The sequence below is a fragment of the Mirounga leonina genome, unplaced genomic scaffold (genome assembly GCF_011800145.1).
Source record: "Mirounga leonina isolate KUSES-001 unplaced genomic scaffold, KU_Mleo_1.0 Mir_170, whole genome shotgun sequence".
Taxonomy (NCBI): domain Eukaryota; kingdom Metazoa; phylum Chordata; class Mammalia; order Carnivora; family Phocidae; genus Mirounga; species Mirounga leonina.
The window spans coordinates 4,861,261-4,887,021 of NW_023270433.1; the positions used below are offsets into that span (position 1 = coordinate 4,861,261).

Genomic DNA, 25,761 nt, shown 5'->3' on the forward strand with positions numbered 1-25,761 from the left:
GCCGCCGCTCTCCCGCCCCACCTCCCCTCGGGCTCCCGCCCCCCACCGGACCCCCGCCCCCCTGGCGTCCCCGCCCACCGCTCCCCAGGGTCCCTTGGGCCCCTGCGCCCCCCGTCGCCACTCTTCCGTCCCCCCGCTGCAGGAGACACAGCGCCTTTGGCCAGGAGAACGGCGGGGCGGGACGTTTAACGGACGGGAACGCCACCCTTCTTCCCAGTCTCCCTCTTCCTGTCCTTTCGTGCACGTGTGTGTTCATCTCATGGATGGGCACTGCGGGGTTAAGAACTACAATTACGGTTCTTCACCGTGCAAGATCTTTTTCCCCCGCGAACGTTGGTCAAGCCAGCGTTAGAAGACAGCGGTTAAGAATGTAGGGTTACTTCTGACTTACCCATGCCTCGCTCAAGGCTGTGGAGAAGGGAGCGAGCTGGGGCTCATCCTGCCTGAAGCCGGGGGCTCCCTGGGCCCCGGGAGGAGTGGGGCTGGCTGGCTCCTAGGTGAAGTTCCGTGAACCACCCGTCCCCAGGGGCAGTGACTCCAGGGAACGGGTGTGGTCACTAGAGCTGAGACAGCCCGGACAGCCCGTGCCCAGGTCCCAATTCTTTAAAGTCAAGAGGCGCAGAAGGAATCTGCAGGGAGTCTTTCCTCATGCAAAGTGTTCTACGTGGGGATCATTTGTAAGTTTCCTATATTCTTAACTGCTGCCAGGCCACTGTGTTAAGTGACCTCTTTGAATCCACACTACCCCAGGAGGTGTAGGTACTGTTAAGTCGACATTTTACAGTTGAAATTGTGACTCCAAGGGGTGGAGTGTCCTTCCAAGTCATGCAGCTAGGGTGGGTGGGGGCAGAACGGAGCATCACCGCTGGGACTCAAATCCAAGCTCTTGACCCCTCACTTCCCCAAGCCTGGAGTGCTCATCTTTCCTACCCGAAAGCGCAGTATAATCTTCTCCTCCCAGCAATAGAAAAGGGTCACTAAGAAGTGGCGAAAAAAACAACAAAAACGCGACAAAGCAGGGCGCCTGGCTGGCTCAGTTTGGTAGAGCATGCAACTCTTGATCATGGGGTCATGAGCTTACTTCAAAATTAAAAAATAATAATAAGCCATGACAAATCAGATGCTTTCTCCTCTGACCTGCCCACTCCTCAGGGGAAGTAGGGGGAGGGCAAAGGGCAGGCAGATGTCCTGCACACCTTCCTATCACCCACCAGGGGAAAGGACCAGCACTAATGCTCCCCCATTTGGAAGATGCACCCTATCTATAGGTTTCAATCCCTTCTCTCCCCCACCTTGCTTTTAAAGCATTTCAGCCAAGTCACTCCCGATTTCCACATAAGCTGTCCAGAAAAACTCTTCCATCTCTCTCATCAAATGACCACAGAAAATCGAGGGACACACAGCCTGAGAAAGCATGTTCAGCTTTAGGGCTTTTTCTTTTCTTTTTTTTTTAAATTTTTTTATTTAAATAAGGAGAATTCTTTCATATGGAAAGAGCTAGTACAATCACATATTTGAAAGGAGAAACAATAGGTACTGATTCGGAGGGAAGGGCAAAGGGTGTGTGTACCACATGGCCTGCTGAATCCATGATTCCATTTCCCATCCAAGGCAAAAGCTTCCCAGAAAATATATAAACAAGCTGCACATTACACCTTTAGCCATCGTCTGCCCTTTCAAATATCTGGTCTACATGAAAAGACAAAGAGGAAAGGCCAAAACAAAAGGGAACAAAAAACCCTCGACAACAAAAAACCCAAACCCTTTTTACTACGCAAGGCATGAGGTCAAAAGCTCAGAGTACAGTATCCCCTTTAAACCATGGAAGAAAGTCATCCACCCAGAGCCTTCATAGACATTTCCTCTCTGAGGCTTCATAACATGCTGAAGACAGGGTCCCGGGGACACAGCCACCCGGCCAGGGTGGGAAGATGGTGAATGGCAAGGTCAGAGGCGCCCGGAAGAGCACTAGCCAAGTATGCACTGGTTGGTGGTCCTGATGGAGGGCATGGCTAGGGCACAGTGCCTGACCCCAACACTGAGCCACCCAGTCCCAGGTGATCTCTTGGGTCCATCTCATGTTTTCAAGCAGGAAGAGCTGGCTTTCTGGAAGTCTGCATTTCCCATTCAGCACAAAACATGACAAAGCACAAACACTCTAGTGCCCTTAGTTGTCAAAGGCCATTTCCCACAGACCACCTAACCCAGGCTTGCTCTGCAAGCAGTGAAAAGGGACAAATACATATTTGAGAGGCAACATGCAGCTACTTGGTGGAGGGGAACCGAACAGCAGGGAGGGGCTTCACCAGTCTGCCACGCACTGCCTCAGTGGGCCATTTCTGAACACGGCCGTGCACTCATGTGCACACCCTCAGCCTCCTTGGCTCTGAGCATCAGTCACAAACCTCATCACCCATCCAGAGGGCAGATCCAGAAGACAGGAGGGCGAGGGCATAGCTGGAGAGACCCGAGGTCAGTACTTCACAAGATTCCCCAATACCCCTCCAAGTGGCTGGAATGACCACATCTTTGGAACTCAACCAATTTCTGAATAAGTCATTCTCTGTTTTCCCTCATAAGGAACCCAGAGCCAGAAGTGTATGAATTCCAAGTTTGAAAACAACAATGTGGACTAAAAAGGGGGAAGCAACACTAAAGAAAACCAAACCAAATATAACTGGCAGAGAGGTTTTCAAGGGGGGTGTATGTCTCTTGAACACTCGACCCCACACTCCAGCATGTCACCCCACTGAGCAGTTGACACTGGACAGACACTACTGCAGGGTCACTGGTTGCCAAGCAACACGCTGCACCATCAATGGCCAGGGCCAAGCTGCCAGCATCAGGAGGGAGGGAGAGGTGCACTGACAGGGTTCTGACCCCACCCCCCACCATTCCCCCTCCACCCCAATCTCAGCAGCCCCAGAAAGGTAAGTGCTGGTCTTCACCTGTTCCCACCAAAAGCCCCATGGCATCCTGGCAGAGGCCTCCCCATGGATTTGCATTCTAAGGATGGGGGTTTGAAACCAGACTAAGACCCTAAGCCCTATTACCTTGAGCTTGGTTCTAAAACCACGTGAAAAGAGATATTGCACCTTAAAACCTCTCTGCACTAAAAACTGCATTTCATCAGACCGAGGAAGGGATGTGGGGTCAGGCAGGCCTCAGACCTGCCCTCTGCCCCAAGCCCAATTTAAAATCTGTATCTTAGTGGGAAAGAGACCGCAGCTCGGGCACACAGAGGTGGTGAATGCACTGAACTTCACATGCAATTTCCTGGCCTTTCCTGCACAGAATAATTCAGACATTATATATAAATAGAGCAGTGAAACATTTACTTTTTTTCACCTAGACCTACAACATCAATACATATAAATAAATTCTAGTGTTTTCTGTTTTTATTGGGGAGGGGAAGGAGAGGAAATACAGGGGTAGAGGAAAGGGCTGGCGAACAGGTGACCTTTTGTTTTTACTCTTTCTCAACCAGGAAGCTCTGTCGCGCTGACGGCAGGTCCACCGGAAGGGTACAACACCTTGAGCTTGGAACAGCATCCGGGGCTGTTCTGTTGTATTTCAAAATGAGAAAAACCTTTCTTTCCTTCTGACATACAATGCGCCCCGGAATTCGGTGTGCGGGCCTGGCCGTGTTGCTGAGTGCACGGGCGGCGGCAAGCATGTGTGGCTCCCGCAGGGGCAGCAGAGGGGGGACAGGGCAGGGCAGCTGGTCACGGGGACGGCAGTCACACACCCGCAGGGGAGAGAGCGAGCAGATGAGCACACAGGGCAGGTGAGTGCGGGCAACTCGTCAGGCGAGCAGCCGTCGGAGAAGGGACCTCAGAAACAAGATCCCGGCCTGAAGGGGACCAGCTGGTAGGAGCGCGCGGTGAGGCTGGAGGCAGAAGGGGAGCGCAAAGCTGTCGACGAAGCACTAGAGCATCTGCCAAGACCACCGGCCCTCTCCGGAGGACCCCTGCGTCCGCCCCGCACTCCCGCTGGCGGGACGAGCCCCGCTTCTCAAAGCAGTGCAGGGCCCCGAGGACGTCCGCGCGCCGCCCCCGGCTCCGGCTCCACGCCGGACGCAGCGCTCAGAGCGCGGGCGTCACGCAGCTGCGGTGGCCCGAGGGTGCGCTCTGCGGGGCGCGTCCCCACCCACCTACTGCCCGTGCTCTGGGCCAGGCCCTCCCTGGAGCCCCCGGCGCTGGCAGGCAGCAACTCGTTTAGGAACGTGGCTGGCCGCTTAGTTACCCCGAAGAGCATGTGCAAAACTTGACAGTTCCCTTCCCCTCTCCTTGGAATGACAAAATCGGGGATGATTTCCTTCTAGGTCTTATTTTAAGAAGAAACAACAAAAAGCCAGCATAAAATGGCTCACACAAAGATTTTGCTAGCGGCGTTGCTACACACTTCTCTCCCAGGCGGCCCACAGCCCAGCTCAGGCCCCTCTGGCCCAACCACCCGGGTCTGCCGGTGGGAGCAGCCTTCCGGGCCGCACGCCTCTGCCGCAGACCCCAGCGGCCAGCCGTCCGCGCCCGGCCCCACGCGAGGGAGCCTCACGGTTCCCGGGGGCGAGCTGTGTGGAAGGTGGCGGGACAGGAGGATCCAGGCAAGAGACAGGCTCAGGAGAGGAGGGCACGTTACGGAAGGCTTCAGGGAAGGGCGTGCGGGTCAAACAGCAGCCCCCGGGTGCCAGGGCCCCAGACACAGAGGCCTGCACGGGGCCGTCCGCTCGCACCATCCGGGCTGCGCCGGGAAACACCAGGGACTCTGCATCTGCATGATTTACCTCAGCCGCCCCGTGGTCAGCACGTCCACTGGCTTTAACAGAGTCCAGGACAGAAATTCTATGTCATGATTACACTAAAAATGCCCCTAAGCTCCAGCAGTCGACCATCAGGCCAGAGGCTGGAACCCAACCGTGACAGCAACCTCACCTGCCTCTCCCCCTCACTGCTCCCGAGCACGGAGCTGCCCCCCGGCGTGGCCTCCATGTTTTCTGTGAGCACCCGCACCGGTTAACCCACAGAGAGCGTGCGGGGGGGACGTCTGCCCAAGAGTCCTGTGTTAAGATATGGCAGGGATGGCCCAGCGGCCCAAGACAAGAGGGGGCAGTGTGGGACTGGGATAGAGGAGGGGTGAGGGAGAAGATGGAGAAGAGCGTAGAAAAGTTCAGCTATGCACACATAGCTTGTTTTTGTTTTCTTTTCCTTTCTCCTTTGTAAAAACTTTAGTTGCTTTTTAAAACAAAAACCCTCAAACTAAAATGGCCCTGCTGCCAAACCACTGTGCCTGGGGCGGGGTGGGGGGGGGGGGGGGTGGAGGTGGGAAGCGCTGCAGAGAAAGCGCCCTGGCGGAGGGGTGGGACGGGGAGGGGCGGGATCATCTGTACTGCACAAAGGCTCGAGTCACTCCACAGTCACTGTGGACAGGAGACGGGGACAACGTGGGGACGGGGTCGTTTGCTTGCTTGTTTGCTTCGTAGTAAAGCGAGCAGGTCAGTGCCACATATCCACGGGGGCAAGCTTGTTGGACAACGGAGCTTTCGGGAGTGGACAAGGGAAGGGAGGTCTCTCAGTCCGGGCCAGGTGGTTGGACGGTGGATCTGGTGAGATGTCCGAGATGTCCGAGCGTCTGGCTGAGTCAAGGCGGAGCGGCGGCCCTGTCCTCTGGGGGGGTTGGGGGGGGTCGAGGCGTGGCCAAGCACCTTCAGGCCTTGCTCTCCTCCACTTTGACCGCCCGAGGCTTGATTGCTCCTGTTCGCTTCATCTGGGAGGCAGCCGAGGGGGCCTCCTGCAGTTTCACGGCTCCCAGGCTGGGTTTTTCATCCACTCGTTGTTTGGCCTTTGGACAGATGAATGGGGACAGAGACAGTTACCCTTATGCAGAAACATCCGTCTGGATACATAGCTCCCACCACCCCCTCCCTGCCTGCTCCTGAGTCACATAGGAAAGCTACCCTAAGAGGGCCATCCTTTGGTGGAAGGACCAGACTGAGGACCTCCCTGAGGAAGGATACAGGCATGAGCTGCTGTTCCCCTCCCACGAGTGCTGAGGGCAGTGATTCAGGGAAGCAGGAAGATGCTCGGTCCTCCGGGAAGCACCCCATGATGGCCACGGGCCTCTGCAAGAGTGGCACATCCAAGGCCAACTTGCAAGGACCTTCTCAAATCAGTGCACCCCATGCCGCAAGGGCAAAAAGCCCCCAAGCACACCCAAGTGCACTCCACAACTGGAACTCCCGAATGTTTGCCAAGGGGCACGGGGCCACTACATGGACTTGGTCCTCCCTGATCTTCGACAACCGCCCCCCCCCCCCCCCCCCCCCCGCCAACTCCTGCTCTCCAGAAACCTTTTCCCAGGACCCTCATTTGGCCTCAAGGTTCCCACTCAGGGTCCCATTAACCTGCAGGTCTGCGGTCAGCCTCGACTCTGCCCCCCACCGGGGTGTGAACTCTGCAAGAAAGCTTTAGCAGCTCAGTCCAAGCAATTCAAGGAGCGACCCTCCGGGGAACCAAGTTAGGAGGAGCGTAATGAGCGATCAAACTTCCGCCTCCATCAGCCAGGAAGGCGGTTTTAATAAAAAGCCACGCCTGCCGTGTGTGAGCTCTGGAGCGCCACTGCATTTTAGAGCAGCGGCCGAGAACAGTGCCTGAAGGCAAAGACACTGAGAAACCGCTTTTGTTACAAAATGGGAAAGCGGCGTTCCACGGTACTCCCACCCCCGAGACAGAGACGAGACACAGCACTTACTAGAGCTACAGCACGCGCACGCACACACACGCGGCTTCTAGAGCTGACCCACAGACCTAACCGCGTCCCAGCGCCTTCACAGCCCAGACCGCTACGGAGGAGGGTCCACCTTTGGCGCCACCTCCTCCGAGGAATCCGCATCCTCCCTTCTCTGCAGGACAAGGAAGGATCCAGACGCCCGTCAAGGGGAGAAATGCCTTCGCCAGGAGGGACTCGGGCTGCCGGCTCCCGGCGCCACGCTCTAAGCGCTAGGGCACGTCTCTCTTTTTAAGAGGAGCACTCAAATGGGTCGGACAGTCCCTTCTCTTTTGGCGCTTGGAGACGGGCCTAAGCGTCCGGGGCTGGAGGGTCTGGAAAGCCATCTTCTACCTGTTGAACGTAGTGTCCCTGCACAGAGCCCATGTTAACTGCTGATCCAGAGGGCTTCCCACTGGGGCTAGCAGAGCTAGGCCTGAAAAAACCAAAGGCAGGGGGTGAGAACACACACGTCGCCAGAGAAACCGAGTCAAGCCTAGCACACGGCGCGGCCCTGGCTCGGGTGGCGCCCTCTCGGACGGAGGAAAGGCAAGACCTCAGGCAGCGGAGTGCAGAGGGCGCCGGGGCAGGTCACAGAGACACGGCCGAGGGCAAAGGGGCCGAGGCCCCGGCTGCGGGCAGACACTGACCGGACAGGCAGACGGGCACTGACCGTCTCTCGGGGTCTAGAGGGTCTGGACCAACGGGACTCTGTGACCCACACCAACAGTCTATGAAGCAGATTTCAGAATGGTGCCAAGTTTATTCCTAATTTTCACTTTTTTAGGCGGGGGAGGGGGGCGGAACCGAAAGGAACAAAAATCTGTCGGAACATCTTTCTGAATGTGTTCTGTTGACCAGACAACCAGTTCTCCTGGATGTTAACTAGGGGTCAAAAGCTTGAGAAGAGCTGTGTGTGGAGTTCCTCAGGACCCTCAACAGTGGGGGTGCCCAGACCCTGTGCCGAGGGCCACGACCCCCAAGCATGCCCCCCCAGTGTCTGACCAGGGAACCCTTTTTTGGCAGGGCATGCCTCAGAAGCCCTGTTTCCAGAAAACTTGGGAAACACCGTTCTATAGAAATACACCAATTTTCCCCACCCCGCCACAGCACCAACAAAACAAAGGCCATTCATGAAGGCTTCTATCTTCTACATGTTCTCCAAAGAGCCCACTGCCGTCTCTCCTACGCTCACCAGACACGGGAGGCTCTGTCAGCTCTGGGTTTGCCTCTGCGGCCAGAAGCTGCTCACGGCCGCCCGCGGCAGCAGGGGAACAGCATCTGTTTATCCACAGAGCTGCCCTCATCACTCCGGATGATACTCATCATTCTGTGCTGCTATCTACCTGTACTTTTCATACAGTTCTGTTGTTTGGGCCTACGTGAAAAATATGGTCAGACCACAAAACAAACTAATAAACAAAAATAAATGAAGCCAAGAGGGTAAAGTAAGAACAGAAAAGATGACGGAATGGGGAAAAGGTCCCACAAATGCCTTTCTCTGGAAATGCAGGTGGAGCGTGGAATGACGGGGCAGACGGGAGGGACGAGGACCCGGCCTCGACGCTTCCAGAGCAGGAGAACGAGATGGTGCTCTGATCTGCGGGAGTGCTGCCCGATTGGAGGGTGGCTGTGCGCCCCTAGAGGGACCTCGGGGCGCCCTGGAGCCCTGCCGCTAACCTCACGGAGCGCCCCAAATCACGCGGGTCTGTTCTACTCGCTTACAAACAGGAGGGCGCTCCAGGCATCTCCCACGTGCGTCAAGAGCCGACTGCACCCACCCGCGGGCCCCAGGCCGGAGCATGCTGCCTGCCCCTCCCGGCACACTCCTCCTCAGGGGCCAACAGCTCCGTGGAACCAGAGGTTCTTCAACTTTCTAGTATAGTAAGCAATTCAGTACCGGGACTCATCCAAAGCCACCTCCAAATCCAGTTAAGGGACCTGGGACAGTTACTGGAGGCAGAGACCGAGACCGAGGACGCAAAGAGAAGGGGCCAGTCCGTGCAGTGAGAGGCACTGATGGCCCCGCGAGGCCAGTGCGGGGAACATGCAGCCCTGGGAAAGGAAATTCTCCTCGCCTTCCAGGGAGTGTACTTTCCTGGCCACTGAATCCTTTGGAAAATCTGGTGAGAAAGCTGTGAATAGGTCAGGCCTCACACTATTAAAATGTCAGCCGTTCCTTTTCCTACCTTTCCAGAAAGCTCTCCCAAACCAGAGCATTTTATTATGATAACTAGAAGCAAAACCACTCTGTCAGTTCCTGATTTCCCCATGGTTAACTAAAACATGAGTGTGTCCCAACACTGAAACTTCAAGGTGACACCCGGCCTCAAAGGGACCCAGCCTCAATGCCCCTCTTCGGCTCTCCCTGGGCCCGAGACTCTTCTGAACCACTGAGTCCTGTCTAGACCAAGTACTGGGTGACGCAGCATCCGACCCCCAGGGCATTTCTTTACCTATAAGTCTGTGGTGATGGCACGGAGCCTCCTGAAGGAACATTCTGTTTACTGTCGGCAAAGTGGAAGCCCTTCATCTCCATCTGAGAGGACTGAAGACACCAAGAAGGAATGAGTGGTCGTTTGATGGCCCTGGAGATGCCCAGCCCTCACTGACCCACCCTGTGCAGAGCCGATGAGAATTTCCAGGGAGAGAGGGATCGTCTAAAGGAATCAGCACTCCCCTTCCCCTCAAGTCTAGGCTTGAGAGGCAATTCTTGGAAACAAGAACTGTCCCGTTTTTGTTCTCTTGAAGTGGGGTGGGGAGAGAGGACTGTGCCCCACCAGGATGGGCCATCAGCAGAGCCTGGACCCCAGTCCTAGACACGCTCTATGGGGATGTCTGGGACCAGTCTCTAGACGGCCCCATCACAGCTCCCCTGGCCCATCGTCCCCAGGCATCACCCCCACACACCCCTTTCCCTTCTGCTCTGGGTCTCGGCTCATGCAACTAGCTTACACGGGAACCAAGGGGCCCCACCATGGGGTTCCTAGAGGACTTTACCACGAGCAGGAAACCAGTGGTCTGGTGAGGCCAAGAGCTTGCACCCCAACCCCTGGCCCTTTCTGCCCCAACAGGCTTCCTGACTAGCTAGCAACGATTCTCCCCAGGATGCAGCAGGATGGAGTCCTCCTTACCTCTCTGCTGGTGTTAAGGACCGAAGGCTGGGAGCCGGGTGGAAGGATTCTTCGGGGCCCCCCGACAGAGAGGCTCTGCCCCTGTGGCAGCTGGATGGACTGTGGCAGAATCAGGGGCTGCTGTCCAGAGCCGTACCGCGGCAGGGGGAGCTGGGAGCCAGGCAGCGGCATCGTCAGCTGCTGGAGGACAGGGACAGTCAAGAGGAAGAACGGATGTCGGGGAGGAAGCCATAAGCTACTGTTTACACGTGGCCCCGAGAGCAGACACACGCTATACTTCAGGTAAGACAGGTTCGGGATTTCCGCTAGGGCACGCCCTCGAAGGCAGGGCAAGTCTGGCCACTGGAACCAGGCAGGTGGAGAAGATAAGCTCAGGGCCGTGCCAGCAGGTGCCACACTGTGAGGTGCTCCTGGGGTAAGCGTGGGATGCGAGCGGCTCCTCTCCAGAGCTGCACAGGGCCACATGCACCCCAGACCTTCTTGCTTTTGCCCAGCAAAGGTTTGCCGAGTGCACGCTATGTGCACCAGGGGGAAGCACAAGGACAGGGTGAGACCCAGGGAGCAGCGAGGACAGGGCTGCACCGGACGCGGACCCAGCATGGGGAGTGCAGGCAGCAAACCCCCTGTGCGTGGGGGCGGGGAAGAGTTAGGGAAGGTCAGGGGGGGCTTCTCGGCAAGTAATGTCCAAGCGAATCCCCAGAAACGGACGCTGTATGGATGTGTATCTACGTACTCCTTTTCGAGGCACAAAAAGGCAAAACCCCTTTACTGTTTTGCCTCTAAAGGTGATGGAAAACTCAACTGGGTTCTGGGGTTAAGGGTTCCTGGAACTGGAGACTCTTGGATCCTTCTGAAGGCTATTATGGCAGCAGAATGTGTGTTTATGGGGGAGGGGGGTGACAGCAAGCTCTCGTGACCACTTCTCAAGTCCAGCACCACGTGGGTGACAGGGAGGGGGGCCTGGAGACTCAGGACCGGGGCAGGGAAGCCACTTGTCTCTCAGTCACTTTCCTCTTCATCCCCCGTGCATTGAGTCCACAGTGGGGGGTCAGAAGGATCTACTGGAACTGCATCATGGAGACGAGTGGCAGCCAGAGCCTCCAGACCCCACACTCCCCCTTGTACATGACAGGGTGCGGGACAAAGAGGAGGACGGCGCTAAGCTTTGGAGTGTGTGGTGTGGCCAGACTTGTGTTTTAGGGGGCAGCCTGGCTGCCGTGTTGAGAACAGACTATTGGGCCCAAGAAATGGCTAGAATCTGAATACTTTCTAAAGGTAGAGCCAAAAGCTCCTGCTGAAGGATCAGAGGGGGTGTGAGGGCAAGTGGGGACGCACGGGTGACATGGACAAGATAGCCAGAAGGGCCGGGAGAAAAATCACGTTTCGGACTTGATGCCTTCGCGCATCATGTTGCAGATGCCGTAAGATGCCAGAGCAGAAGTGACAGGCAGCCCACGGGGCTGGAAATCAGACACCTGGTGGGACTGGAAAGACCCAAATTCTGATGGGACTTAGAGTCACAGGACCAGACAGAGGTTAGAGGGCAGAGCCCGGGGGCACGGGGAGATTGCAGACCACGCAGATGAGGAAGAGGTTTTCACCAGGATGGTGCCTGCAAACCAGAGCGAAGAACACGATTCCAGGGCGTTATGAGCATCCTCTGGGTCAAGTGCTGCCGATGGGTCAGCAGCATGAGAGTAAAAAATAACCATCAGGAATCGACTGGTGTCCTTAAAAAAAAGTTTCATGGGTTTTTTGGGTCTCTTGAATGAGTGGAATAATAGGGTCGGGCTGGGTGTAAACAGGAGGCTCCTCCTCCTCCACGGAGGGCGGCCCTGCAGTGCGTGTGAGGGACCCAGCAGGAGCCTGGCTGGAAGGGCCTCTCCCAGGCACGGCCAGCCTACCCCTGGGGCAGGAGACCCGGCAGGGGGCACTCTGTACAAGATCTCATTTTGTCACTGCTTGTATTTCTCTAGTGACATGGGAAGCAAGATCCCGCGGGTGGAAGGCGGCAAGGAGAAAGTTGCAAGTCTGAAACCGGCAGTGGGGGCAGGGGACTGACGGGCCTGAATGCGGGGACATGGACACTCCCGAAGGTGGCTGTTGGCGCTTGGCTGCGTGTAGCCCGAGCGGGTCTGGCTTTCCGTAGGCGCAGACGGCTGTGCAGACCCAGGACTGGACTTTACCAAGGTGAGAACACCAGAGGGGGCGCTGAGGGCAAATGCAACAGGACAGCTCCGCTAAGCTGGGCAGGAAAGGAAGTGAGCCCACAGGAGCAGGTGGTAAACGGGAGGCCGGAGCTGGGGCGCTAGACGGGGAGAGCCAGAACAGCAGAGCTGGAGAGTGGTAAGCCCCTTAAGCTTGAGATGACGGAAGAGGGACTGCTTCTGGCACTGACCAGCCTGGGGACCGTGAGCACAGCGGAGCACTGGGGGGGGGGGGGGGGGGGGGGGGGGGGTAAAGGGGCCATGGAACAGAGACCAGGCAATCATCTACGCAGACATCAAAACCACCAGTGGCTAGATTAGGAACTGTGTTGGGGAGCCTGAGTCAGGGGCCAAAGCAGGGGAGGAGTGACCCTCAAAGCCGTCTAACACTGCTGACGGTCGTGAGGAAGGTAAGGAGCCAACACTGGATTCACTGTGTGGAATCACAGCAACACGCAGGCCACTGGGGCAGTGGACTGTATGGGCTCCAGAGCTGGGCTTTTGGGGAAAAGGGAGGGAGAGAGGTCTAGAAGCATCAGTGGGTACGCCAGGACATGCACCCCATCTCCCAGCCCCCCGGGACGAGGGTGAGGAGAGGCTGTGGGAGAACCAGTGTTCTCAGGGGATAAATAGGGGACGGGACCGTTCCCAAGGGGCAGAGGACCCGGCCCCCCCCGGTTCTAGCAGCCCAAGGATCAGCCACAAGATTACAAGCAGCCAATCACACATCAAGAGGCAGATAAAAAGGAAAGCCAGTCATGAAAGAAGGAGGCCCAGTGTTCTGGAGAGGAGGGACCGAATTCCTGACCTGTGGGAGCTGGGAGTCCAACAACTGGGAGGCGCCCAGGCCCGCAGCCTGACCCAGCTGGCCCTCGTAGACCAGGGCTTGGCTCCCACTCAGGGGCTGGTAGGGGGAGCCAGACGGGGGCTTCACCATCTCCAGGGGCTGCAGGCCTGGGAACGCCGAGTACGGAGGCTTCAAGGCTGTGCCTCCAGAGAGGATCATGGTGCTGGGCGGCGACAGGCTGGGATGCACGTACACCTGAGACCTGCAAAAGCCGGACAGACAGTGGGTCAGGGGTGGGAGCGCAACAGCAAGACCTCAAGTAAGAGCACACACCACGACCCCCGGAGGGCTTGCCAAAACCCACACTCTGGCCTCACCCCACCCCGCACCGAGTTTCTGACTCCGGAGGTCTGGGACAGAGCCTGAGAATCTGCATTCACAACAGGCTCCAAAGATGGTGTGGATGTTGCTGGTCTAGGAGCCAGTTTGAGCGTCGCTAGATCACATATCCAGGCCGTACAAGGCAGGGAAAACCTGCGTGATGCTAAAGGCCCGGGATTTCAGACTCGTGGAAAGAGCAGGCCAAGGGTCATGACCGGCGAGAAGGGAGGGCGGGGAAGGGCTGGGAAGGGGCAGGATGACGTGGAAAGAAAAAACAAGGCCTACGGAGGACCATCAGGCCCACGCAGCTCCTGCGGCAGTTAGTAATGACTCTGAAAGGGTCTGTGACCAGCCCCTGCACCGCCCCCCCAGAGCAGGAAAGCGTGGAGCAGTCGTACAACAAAGGGAGCGAGCCCACAGGTCTGGGAGGCGGGCCTCCCTGGCTGCATCTCACCTGAAGGGCTGTAAGGAGCTGAAGATCTCCTGAGCCTGGGAGGCGGGGAGCCCGCCCCTCAGTCCCAGCTGGGCTGGAGCCTGCAGAGACGTGTGAAGGGAGAGTGGGATCTGCTGAGCAGCGGCAGCCTGCAGGTGGGAAGCCGGGTAGGTCACCGCGGGGCCCTCCAGGCTGCCCCCCCCCCCCCCCCCCCCCCCCCCCCCACGGCAGCTGAAACACTGCCCCAACTGCACACTGGGGCTTGTCCTTCCGGTGCTTTCCTTGCTCTTGGGAAAAAGCAAACAATGGGTAATAATCCCAAACCCTGGTATGTTCCTACACTGGATTCTGTACAACAGCAAGAATGAATCCTAGCCACAGGTACTGAGAGCGGTGCGTTTCGGAAGCAACGGTGGATGGGACACGTACATGAGGAATACATGTGGTACGATCGGTTACGTGAAGATCAACATCTTGTAAATCTAAACGATGTGGTATTTAAAAATGTTTTACAAAGAGGTCGGGACAGGCAAAGTTCTCTGTCCTCGGTCCCCAAATCTGCTCCTGCCCAAGGGCCCCACCATCCTGGCCCACAGGTCCCTGGGGTGCTGGACCATCAGAAGGCCCCACACCAGCTTCAGGAAGGAGGCTTCCAGAAATCTGCCCCTTGCAGCACAGAAAATACGCCCATCCTGCATGAAAACAAACGCCTGCACGTTTCTAAAACTACCTCTTTCTAACGCATCCATGCCTGGGACTCTAGGCCTTTCTTCTCTTCATCAGAAGGGTACCTGATACCAAAGGATACCAAAGAGAATTCCATTTCAGCTAATTCCCCAGCTAGGACACAGGAAGAACTCTGAGAGAGGGAAACTAAAAGTCTGGAGCCCAGGGCTCCATTCCTCTTCCCTATCTCTCCTGTATCTGTTCACTGAACATTTCCTGGCTGCTAGGACAGGCTGGGAGCTGGGCATTACACGTGAGGGACGCAGGAAGCGAGACAATGCACAAGTCAACGCAAGAAGTAACTCCACTGTGTGCTGTACCCCCATCCCCCACGGGGCCGCCTGGCTTGCTGTCATCACCTGCTGGTAACTCTGCTGCTGAGGTATGGTTTGGGGAACCAGGCGGGGCTGACTTGCGAACACGTGGCCGTCCAGGTATAGAGGCGGCAGGTGGTTGCCTGCAAACGGAAGCCCAGAGGAGACAGAACAGAGTCAAATCTCACTGTTTCCGGATGTTCGCACGTGCATCCTTTCCCAGGGAGTCAGCGGGAGGGAGCATGTGCAGAGCCCTGTGCTCCAGCATAGCAGCCCACACCGACTCACCCGCTGGGGAACACGGGCAGACGGCAGCATCAGGGCCCAGGAGCGGGGACAGGCTCCAACCCACCCTCCCACTGGACCCCTGGCCCACCGGCCCACACCCTGGGGAGCAGCTCTACTGCAGCTGAGGTGGCCTAGCTCTCGGCCCCTGGCTTCTCTGTCCCACTGCACTGAGTCCACAGTGGAGGATCAGAATGGTCTGCAGGGACTCTATCACTGGGACCCTGACAGCTGGGCCCTCAACACCCCCAGCCTCTCCCTCAGAGCACCACCATGGTGGTAAAGGTGGCTACCGCTTACGAAAGGCTTGGCTGACACTAAGCACTTTCCAGGTATGACCTCGTCTCGTCTGCTGACCCGCAGAGAGCCAGTCTTCTCGCCCAGAGGGCTGAGCCACTCACTGGCGGCGAGCCCCGTCTCTGCTTCCCAGGGAAGCAGAAGTGCAAGTTGTCCGCAGTGCCTGGGAAGCTATGACCACCCGACCTACAACAAACTCCTACTTCTGCACGCTCAAGCAATCCAAGTTTCTCTTTTGAGAATGAAGGGAGGCGACCCCGAAAGCTGGTTCGGGCCAGGGAATGGCGAACCTGGAAGAGAAGCCGAAGGCGCGACAGAGGCCACGGGCATGGGCGGCATGGAAACTCCGCCGAAGGAGCTGTAGTTGACCCCGTTGGAGGCTCCCACAGACGATGGGGGCTGGATGCCTGAGCCCGCGCCTCCAGGAGAGCTCTGCTCCGGCAAACTGGGCGAGTTTTCCCAAGCCTTGCGCGCGGACTCCATCTGAAAAGTGAGGGGAGCGGAAGAATTACCACCAGGGAGGCGGCGGCTAGCACAGCCAGCGGACACGGGACGGCGGGCAGGGCTGCTTGTTCCTGCCCCTTCCCGAGCTAAGGCGCCCAGGTGGCCCCCGCCTAGCTCTGCGCTGGTTTACCTTCAGGGTGAGGTCAGCGGTGGGGAAGGACATTTGGGAGAGGCCGATGGCCCTCTGGATGTGATGGTCGCGCCGGAGGATGGGAATACTCTGTGTTAAGCCCGCCTGGAGGGGAAAAGGAAACCATGCAATGCGACAGCACAGCAAAATGCCCCTTCAGTTTGGGCCACGTGCACTCAATACCCCCGGGACGAGGCTGCCAGCAACAGACACCATGGTTATAGCCTCCTGATGGACGCCGTCACGGATTCCCGCAACAGAATCCACGGAGAGCCACGTCCACGCCCCCACCCCACGGAGCACAGAGGCGCCGGGACCTAGCTCGGAGATCCCAGGTCCTGTCTCAGCCTCCCCATCCGAAAACTAAAAAAGAGATCCTTGTAACATTTCTTCGGAAATGTGGCCAACAGACCCTCCCACACAACGCCCAGTGCCCAGGAACGTATTACAGGGATTCCGAGAAACTGCTCAGAATAAAGACATCTGTCCCAGCAGCATCAAACATACATAACCACAGAACGTGGAAGATCAGAGAGTCACAGAATGCCAAATAAACCAGACCTTAGGAATTACATTTCCCCATTTTAAGATCTCAAAACCAGGGTGTGCAATGTTTACACAACTTGCCCAAGGACATGCATCCAGCTAGAAAACATGTCACACCTCACACCCGGGTCAGGCGGCTGACTCCAAACCTGGTGTTCGTCCCCTCCTCTGGCTTCAGAGCCACCGCACCCCCACCCCCGCCACAAGAGGCTTGCTCCCGTCTCTCCAGGGCCTGCCAGCACAGGAAACAACAGAGCTTGGGGGGGAAGCAGACTCACGTTACTGGCCAAGGCATCCTGAAGTTTGACAACCGGATTCCCCGAAGGACCAGAGGCAGAACCAGGCGGCAGGCTGAAATCAGAGTCCTGAAAAGGAGGAAGAGCCCACTGAAATTATCTGGCCCACCTTTTGTTAATTTCATCCACAGTCTCAGTGACTCAAAAAATCGGCTGAGCAGCATTCACCAGACGGCACCCAAGAAAAGATGCCACCCCGACCCTCCCTCTGTGCTCCCTGCCTGTGCCCACTGGCCAACCCAATGGAGACAGTGAAGATAACTGGTCTGCTCAGACTGAGAACGTGGCTGGTGTCAGGAGAATAATCTAGAAGGCAGCTCAGTAGCACCTGCCGCGTCCAGCACACCGATATGCTCCCCGAGAGAACTGTTTAGCTCCAATCTCCCTGCTCTTTCTTGGCGACAACCCTGTCTCAGCAGCCTGCTCTCTCTCCAACTATAAAAAGAAGGTGGGGAGGAGAAGGAGACACATCCAAGCCTTACTTTTGGATTGACTCCAAATTCAATGGGCGGCACCGGCAGCACGGAGTCCACGTGAATCTCTACCCCGTTAACAGGCGGGACAACGGCCCCCTGCAGCCGCTCGGCCCCCTCCGAGCCCTTTCTGTTTTTCAGAGAACGCTCATTGCCGATGGGTCCTGGTCTGTGCTCCTTGCTCTGTCCTGACCCTTGTTCTGTATCCTTGATGGAAAAGCAGAGACTCTGAGAAACACAGGCTGGAAGGACCCCAACCCCCAGCTTCCTAGCCCTAGGAAGAGGGGAAGATGACAAAGGACGACAGCCCCTCCTGCCCTGGCCCAGGCCTCTGTGAATGGACTTCCAGCTTACCTTCGGCTCGGACTGCTTCTGAGCCTGCTCCTTGTGGCCGTCAGCCTTGGGCTCCAGGCCAGGCCCGTTCATGTCCTCCGGTTTCAGAGCGCCGTACGGGGAGCTGCGCTGGGAGGAGGTGGCAGACGACTCCCGAGACTCAGCGCTCAGGTCAACGCCGCTGTCCCCCTGGCTGCTCTTAAAACCCTGCTATGCAAGGCACAAAATGGGTTAAGAGCCCTGACCCCGAAACTCCAACATGGGACCAGGAAGCAAGACCAAGCCCGTGACTGAGACACATCCCCCCAGTATGCCCGTCCCTTTCAGTGCTGTCCCGACCTCTGCCCTGACCTGCCAGTGGTACCCAACAACTGATGACACGGTCAAAACCACAAGACACGCAGTAGGTGCCAGGGACACGGCTGCCAAGCTCATCCCCTTGTGACCCAGGTCAGACAGACCGCCACCACAGCCTCGCAGGAGAGGCCCCAGTCGCCCACTCTCCCGGGTTATTCCCCACTCTCGACCCTTCACACAGATGAGGGTCAGGGCCAAAGATGAGCACCAAGCCAGGGCCTGCAGAGATGGCCCCGGGGCCAGGCTCGGTGGCCGTGGTGAGGGAGAGCCGGGCTAGGCACTGGGCGCACAAGGCCCAGGAAGAGCCAGCCACGGGGGCGGTGAGCACGCGCGCAGCCCCGAGCAGGTGGCGGCCACTCACCTCGGCAGAGCCAGGCTCGGCGCTGTTGAAGGCAGTGGCGGCTTTTGTCCAGGAGTCGTTAGTCGGGGCCTGAACGGGGAGGGCTGCCCGAGGGAGCAAGACAGAGAGTCAGCGCATCACAGAGGAGCCCCCAGGCTGGAGAAACAAGCCCGGGTGCCGCCGACACACACCCAGGCCACCATCTGTCCTCCCTGTCGCGTCAACGGCACGCCAGAGAGATCTGATCCACAGAAGCTAGTCGGCTGGCGTTACCCAACTTCCCAGCGTCCTCAGTCAGACTCTAATAAACACGCTTCTCTTTCCTTCATCGATTACATGCTCTAGTAGGCTCGCTGGCAGCTTCTCATGCACATCTGGGAGGATTCCGTATTGCTACCCCTGCGCAGTGAAGCTTTCTTTTGCTTAAGCCAACAATTCATTTCTACAAGCCGGCAGCTCCCACAAAAGACTCTCAAAGATTCAGGCCAGTATTATCGACTCCTGTTAGCTCCAGGACCATTCCAAGATTCCCACAAAAGCCTCAGACCCCGTGTATGTACACAAAACTTGACACGCTCTTTTCAGGTCCAGGGGCCCTGGCTCTGAGCAGCCGATGAGGCGCTGGAGCATCCTGGCCTTTGGCAAAGGCCCAAGAGCAGAAGCAATTGGAGTCTAGTTTGCTCCGAATGACAAGCTGGCAGGTATTTGTGGACGTTCAGAGTGTGATAAGCATCACTCACACGTGCAACCAAAGCATCCGACATCAATATTTTATTTAAGAGATTATACTTCCAATCAAAGTTGGGTCTCTTCCAATGTTACTTTTTTTTTATTTTTATTTTTTAAAGATTTTATCTATCTGAGAGAGAGAGAGAGAGAGAGAGAGAGAGAGAGAGAGAGGGAGGAAGCACGTAGAGAGCGCGAACAGGGTGAGGGGCAAAGGGAAAAGCAGGCTCCCCGCTTGGCGGGGAGCCCGACGTGGGGTTCCATCCCAGGACCCTGGGATCATGACCTGAGCTGAAGGCAGACACTTAACTGCCTGAGCCATCCAGGCGCCCCTCTTCCAGTGTTACTTTGCAATGTACTAGAAGCAAAGTCGACGTGATAAAACTCAAAAGAATCAACACCCAGAACCCAGAACTGTGGGTGTCTGTCCCGCGGCTCTGCGCTCTAGAAGTCTCGGCTACGCTGTATTACACACTGGAAATGACAACTTCTCTAAGCTCCCCTGTGAGGCATCATGCGTCCTTTCATTCACTTGTGTACTCTGCAGGGCTCTGCCCAGAGTAGTCTTTAAAGAAGAATCTGCTTGATTAAAATGGTTTTGTATTTTAAAATGAAGAGTTACCAGAAAAAGTATTGGATTTGAAATATTTTTTTGAAAAGTTCAGGGAAACAAATTTTCCAAGAAGTCAGGTCTGCTCCCTGTCTTGCTACGAGAGCATCGGGAGGAACTGACAGGACGGCCCAGGGTCGGGGCCGGCTCGCAGCACAGACAGGAAAGCTTCTGACCCCTCCTCCTCCCTCGTAGTCACCTGCTGCTCTTGCACAGGGGGAATAAAGGGTAACGGGCAGGGCCGGGGGCTCTCGTCATTCAGACCCCTGCACACACAGAACGGTGTGCTCTTGCCCCAAATCTCAGGCAGGGAGAGTGTACTTCTGTCCAGGGGCTGCAGCCGCAAGTGGGGCTGAGATGGTATCTAGTAACACTGCGGCTCTGGAGAGGAGGCAGCAACAGGTAAAGCTCCATGGATACAGGGCCCCAAAGCAGGATGCTCCCGAGAAGGGACCCCGGGCGCAGGGGACAGCCCTGAGCCAAGCAGCTGAGCCCAAGCACCCAACTCTTACCCTGGCCGCTGCTCTCCCAAATCTCGGTGCCCAGGCTACTGCCAGGCACGGTCACGTCGCTCTGCTCCAGGCACAAGCTGTTTTGCTTTTTAGCAAACCGAGGAGGAATACGGGAGGAAAGACCTCGGCCCTTGACAGGCATCTGAGGAGAAGAAAGGGGACGTGTCCAGCCTTGACGTGAATCATGAAGAACAACAGGTTCTTCCCAGGGAGAGCATCCCGGGCCTCCAAACCCTACCACGGAAACTGCTCCAGAGGTGCTGGAGCGCTCGCCTCTCGACACCTCAACCACAGGTAAATGCAATGCCAACCAAACCACACCTGGAAGGGGCCGCCAGGCCCATGGACACAGACCACAGAGGCCGAGTGCGCAGTGGCCAGCCCGGATGGCGTCTGAGGACAGGGTCCCCGAGCCTCGTGACGCACCGGGTGACAAATCCCATCCCACAGAGGCCAGAGCAGTGGGAGGAAGGTGGGCTCCCAGGGGCTGATGGAGGTCTGCGACCTGCTGCTGTCACCAGGGACAAACCACCCTCCTTGAGAACCTCCTCCCACAGGACACCCGGGGCCACGGACCTTCTCCCTCCTTCCCCACTTCTATCTTGGTCTTCATTCGGAACTCTGGGTTTCTCTGTACCGGCCTGCCCACCCCCCGCCCCCCTTACCTGCACGGCCTGCTCCTTCTTCCTTCTCTCTTCTTCCAGCAGACGGCGCTGCTTCTTGGTGAGGACCTCGATGAAACCTTCACCCGCCATGGGGCCCACCTCACTCTCCTCCCCGGGGCTGGACCCGCAGTTTTCGATGATGGAATCTGAACCCAGATTTCATGAGAAGGGACAGTGTTTCCATTCATCAGAAAAAAGGATAACCCAACCCTGCCAGCTGCTGGTATCTAAGGACGGCTCAGCTCAGAAGGCTGAGCAGTACTGGCTTGATGCCCCCGAGGAGCAGAGCATGTTCGTGGGGTCTACAGAAATCCCGCTGGGATCTCTACACCCTCCCCACGGTTATCCCAAACCAGAGACCTGAGAAGCACTACAGTTAAGAAGGCAGTCTCTGGAGACAGAAACACCAAAGTTCCAGCTCTGCTCCTAACCAGCCGCATGACCTGGACAAACCACTCAACCTCTCTGGGCCGCAGTTCCCCCTCTTTAATGGGGCGGCTCTGGGGGTCGGCAAGGCTGTGAGCCATGTGAGAGTAGGAATCCTATCTGTTCTGCTCACCAATGCAGCCTTGGAACTTAGCCCCCCACCTGCCCGGAGGCCACAATGCTCAGAGAAGGGGCGAAGCCAGCAGCCCCACGGAGGCCGCCGTGGCCCTCGGGGGCCTGGGCTCTCCTTCCCCCTGAAAACGTGAGAGGACAGACTCACTTCCGTAGTTGAGGTCAAACTGTTTCATGGTCTCTCCCTGTTCACCCGCCCTCTGAGCAGCCAGCTTGGCCTCCTTCTCTGCCTTCTCACAGGGGGCTTCGGGGACGTCAGAAGCGGCGTGGGCTGCCCGCTCCAGCGCATAGTGGCTGCTCCCACCGCTGCAACCAAGACCTCCAGGCAAAGCCTCGTCGGGGGGCCTGTAAAGGAAGGGGGATCTTGTTAGCTCCGACACGGCCGAAGGCTGGGGAAGGAGAGAAAAGGAAAACCTGCATGTGCACACAGCACGCGCACGGACACAGCGCCCTGGCCTGCAGCATCCCCCTCGTTCGGTCGGAGCTGCTCTCCGGCAGCGGTGCGTGGCCACGTGGACACCCCACCCCAGCCCACCCCGCTGCAGCAGCTCTGCCTGCTCGTGGGGAACACCGCTCTTTCCCTGCCCCTTCCAGGGCTCAGCGCCTCTGTTCCTTCCCACTGTGTGCCAAACTCAGCGGGCCTGGGCAAAGGAGACAACGAAGGGGATGCTCCGAGCAGAGCCACAGAACTTTCTGCTCCTGGCACACGAGACTGGCCAGCAAGGAGCCAGGCCCGGCCCTAGCACAAGGCTCTCAGCAGAAATCAGAAGCAAAGCCAAGTCTCAGCATCTGGGATGGGGAAAGCGAGGCTGGCCTGACACCTGGAAGGATCAGCATTCTCTGAGGGCTCCTCCTCTGGGGCTCTGAGTAAATTCCACCCCAGGTTTCTGGCCCTGGATTCTAAGGAGGTTGGGAGGCAGGAAACAGCCTTCCTCGGCCTGAGGTGTGGCCTGCATGCGATCCGGAATTCAGGCCGCACAAGTGACCCCCTGCATGTGCTCCCCCCTTTCCCTGAGTCCGGGCAGCCTGCGGGCAATGAGCCGCCCCAGAGCACAGACCAGCCACCTGCAAGCCTCTAGGTCCAATGAGAGATGCTCACAGGGCCTCAGGCGGCTCACTCCCTGCCGCCACTGCCTGGCTCTTTCAACAAGGAGGCGGTTAATCCCCAAAGCGGAGCTGCATCTCCTCACTGTAGGGAGGCAGACACGGGAAGACCTATCCCCACAGGGCCAGGAGGCCAGAGGCCCCCCAGGACGCTGGGTGACAGCAGCCCCGGGGCAGAGGGATCTGGGGGACTGGCACCATGCACGGGCAGTGCCCCCTCAGCGGGGCGGCAAGGGCACTTACGGAGGCTGAATGCTTGGGCCGGGTGCCGGGGCGGCCACCACATGAGGACCACTGGGGCGGGGACTCTTAAGTTTTGGTTTTCAAGCCACAACAACGACAACACGCCACAAGAGAAGCAGACAAGCAGTGTAAGAGCAAGTGATGGAGACGCTCACACACAATGGCCTTGGCGGGCAGGTGCCCCCAGGGGCACAACAGAGGGACAGAGTCGGGGCTCCTGACACACGGCGGGACACGCATGCATGGAGTGCTGCTTAAAAAAACGGGCTTAGTAACAGAACAACAGCAACAGAAAAGAGCCTGGGGTTGGGTTTGTTTTACCTTTTGGCTTTCAAAGGCGTCCCATTCTGTTGGCTCTCAAAACGGGGAGAAGTGTCACCACCACCTGGCCTAACGGACTTCTCCCCAAACCCCCCCGGCTCCAGCTTTCGGCTCTGCCTGTCAGCCAGGGGCCTCTGGCTGGAGAAGCTCCTCTTGGCCAGCTCCTTCTTCTCGCCCACGGCAGCCCCGGGCAGGCTGCCGTCCGCCTGGGGGTCGGGCTCGGCCCCGGGGCCCTCGCGCCGCTCCCGCCTCTCGCTGAAGTCACTGCTCTCGGAGGCCGTCTCCCACTCCTCGTTGGCGTGATCAGACGAGTTCTGGTACGAGAGCTCGGGGGACCCGCTCTTGTCCCCGGGGCAGAGCTTGGGCCGGCCCGGCCATGGCCCTGCCAGCAGGTGGGGCTCCTCCTCGGGCCCCCACAGGCCCAGGGACTCCCGCTCCTGCCGGAGGCGCCGAAAACGCGGTGGCTTGTCCTGGCGTGGGGGGCGCCTTCTCCGGAAGGGCCGGTTCTCTGTGCCTTCCGGGTCGGCCGCGTGGTCGTCGGGGAAGAAGGGCCTCTTGTCCTCCAGGCGGCTGTCCTCAAAGGCCCTGGCACCAAACGAGTCAGAATGTCTGTATGCGTCAGGGACACAGTCTCTGTCTGCAGGTCGCCGGGACCCACACGCATCCGGGGAGCTGTACTCCTGCCAGGAGGCGCCCGGGCTCTTGCTCTGCCAGTGGGCGGCCTCTTTGGACACGAAGGTTCTCCGCCCGTAGCCGCAGCTGCTCAGCCGGGGAGGGAGCGCCCGGCCGAAGGCGCGAGGGCCTCGGCTCTTGGCCTCCAGGCTGCTGGGGTCCTCAGAGCACACCTTGTTGGAGCGCCAGGAGTCCCTGAAGTCACCCTTCCTCAGGGCGCTGCCCTCCCGCTCCAGGAGCGAGCCTTCGCTCCCGTTCTCCGAGCCTCGCTGCCGCCGCCGCTTGGGAAGCTCTTCATACTCGGAGCCCTCGCTGTGGGTCTCGCTGGCGATTCGCCGCCGCGGCTTGGCCCTAGGGAAGTCTTCCGGCTGGCCGAAGTCCCGCAGCCCCCGGCCGCGGCCGCTCCTCTGGCCGCCGCCGTAGATGCCCCGCGCCCCGAGCACCCCCCCACCGCAGAGGCCGGGGCCGCCGCCCGCAGGCCGCCCGCGGAAGGTGAACTCTCGGAAGCCGCGGCCACGGCCCCGGGCCTGCCCTCGGCCCCCAAAGGCTTGCTCCTCATCGATAAAAATCCAGTTGTTCCTCTTTGTCGGGGGAGTGTCGCTGGACTCCCGGGAGGGTCTGCTCTCCCAGGCCCTGTCGGGCTTCTCGTCCTCTTCGCACCTGCTGGCCTCGCGGCCCAAACTAGCGCGGGCGGAGCCCTGGTCTTCCAAGGGGGGCGGGGAGGAATTGGCCAGGGCGGGGTCATTCTCTTCGTCCTCGTCCTTGTCTGCCGTGCGAACCGGCCCCTTCTCCTTGGCCACGCGGGCACTCTCCTCCCCCAGCTCCTGCTTCATCTTCTCGAGTTCCTTCTCCTTGTCCTCTACCTTGAGGGCTTTCAGGACGGGTTTCTTGATGGGTCCTGACCTCCGCGTCCTGCCAGTCTGCTCCGGGTGCTGGCCGCCTGGGCCCCTGGGCTCGGGCGTCCACTCGGGCTCCAGGGGCGGCTCTTTGTTGGGGCTCCCTTCCTTCTCCCAGGAGGACATGTTAAAGGATGGCTCCTCCCGGGGCACCCCCTTCTCGATGCCGTTGGTTGTGTTGGTGGCCTCTGGAGGGTGACTAACGTCCCAATTGCTATATTCCGGCTTTTTCTCGGCTGGGGCAAAGTCAGGCTCCAGTGGGGAACACCTGAGGTCTGGGGTGTGACCTCCAGGAGCACCTGCTTCCTGAATATTTTCTTGGGGTGGAAACAAAAGCTCCTGGCCTATTCTTTGAGAAGAGACACAGCTGTCAAAGTCTGCTTGGGCCTTCTTGTCAAAAGCACTCAAGAACTCCTCCCCTCTCTCCTCAAGGAGATCGCGCTGGGCACCTACGCCCCCTGACCTTCCGGGGGAGGCAGAGTAAGAGCTTTCATTCCTGAAAAGGAACCAGAAAAATCAGTCAATGTGATTGGAGCCTGGTTCCTGGTTTCCATGCTGAACACAGAGCTTAGTTTTAAAAAGAAAAAAATTTTTTAAAAAAGAAAACGAAAAAGAAAAAAAAAAAAAAACATAAGCACCAACATCTGCTCTATCTTTAAACATGTCTCAGAGCTGCTGGGCCATAGATTGCTGGGTGGCCCCCGGAGTCCGGAGTGAAGAGTGCAGTGGCGGCTGGTGGACTCAGCGTGCCACCTGGAGGCAGTGCAGCTGGGGATCCTCTAGTTCAAACGACAAGCTGGAGCCTGGGAGTCCGCGGAGAGTCTGGGGCACTGGGCCAGCAGGGCCCACTTGCTTCACTTTCACAGGAAGGAGCCACGACCCGGGCACTCGACCCCGCCGGGCCCCACCCCTCGTCCTGACCTAGGACCTCTCCCTGGCTGCCGCCAGTCTGGCAGGCAGGGAATTGCCTCTCATACAAAAGCCTTCAAGCAAACCTCATCACATTCTCCATCCCCGGAGGGCACTGCCAATCCCTGAAAGCGCCCTTTCTCCAGGCAATGCCTCTGGGGACAGTGCTTCATCCCCGAGCCCCTTGCAAGCAGGACATGGGAGATTCTGCCTTCAATCACAGGCCAGTAGGGCCAAGTT

General features: G+C 58.1%; 1 protein-coding gene and 2 non-coding genes across 10 annotated transcripts in view; all 3 read right to left on the reverse strand.

Moving 5' to 3' along the window:
* Window positions 1-1,442: 1,442 nt before the first annotated feature.
* The window catches only part of PRRC2B (proline rich coiled-coil 2B), a 63,389-nt gene continuing 39,070 nt past the window's right edge, over window positions 1,443-25,761 (reverse strand). For 2 of the 8 annotated variants that reach the window (XM_035015589.1, XM_035015586.1), the window contains exons 15-31: window positions 23,045-25,108; window positions 21,525-21,721; window positions 20,819-20,964; window positions 20,154-20,295; window positions 18,327-18,409; window positions 17,630-17,818; window positions 17,285-17,482; window positions 16,785-16,871; window positions 15,961-16,065; window positions 15,617-15,809; window positions 14,790-14,887; window positions 13,726-13,853; window positions 12,912-13,152; window positions 9,897-10,076; window positions 9,219-9,310; window positions 7,117-7,198; window positions 1,443-5,838 (exon numbers count right to left, since the gene is read on the reverse strand). In XM_035015589.1, coding sequence (XP_034871480.1) covers window positions 5,704-5,838; window positions 7,117-7,198; window positions 9,219-9,310; window positions 9,897-10,076; window positions 12,912-13,152; window positions 13,726-13,853; window positions 14,790-14,887; window positions 15,617-15,809; window positions 15,961-16,065; window positions 16,785-16,871; window positions 17,285-17,482; window positions 17,630-17,818; window positions 18,327-18,409; window positions 20,154-20,295; window positions 20,819-20,964; window positions 21,525-21,721; window positions 23,045-25,108 — 4,360 coding nt within the window. In that variant the 3' untranslated portion in view covers window positions 1,443-5,703. Of the gene's footprint in view, window positions 5,839-7,116; window positions 7,199-9,218; window positions 9,311-9,896; window positions 10,077-12,911; window positions 13,153-13,725; window positions 13,854-14,434; window positions 14,496-14,789; window positions 14,888-15,616; window positions 15,810-15,960; window positions 16,066-16,784; window positions 16,872-17,284; window positions 17,483-17,629; window positions 17,819-18,326; window positions 18,410-20,153; window positions 20,296-20,818; window positions 20,965-21,524; window positions 21,722-23,044; window positions 25,109-25,761 lie in introns of those variants that run through there. The other 6 variants (XM_035015587.1, XM_035015588.1, XM_035015593.1 and 3 more) reach the window with 6 other exon arrangements.
* LOC118018245 lies at window positions 10,892-10,977 on the reverse strand. The gene has a single exon (XR_004681335.1). It is a non-coding gene; the product is annotated as a small nucleolar RNA SNORD62 (small nucleolar RNA).
* LOC118018246 lies at window positions 15,167-15,251 on the reverse strand. The gene has a single exon (XR_004681336.1). It is a non-coding gene; the product is annotated as a small nucleolar RNA SNORD62 (small nucleolar RNA).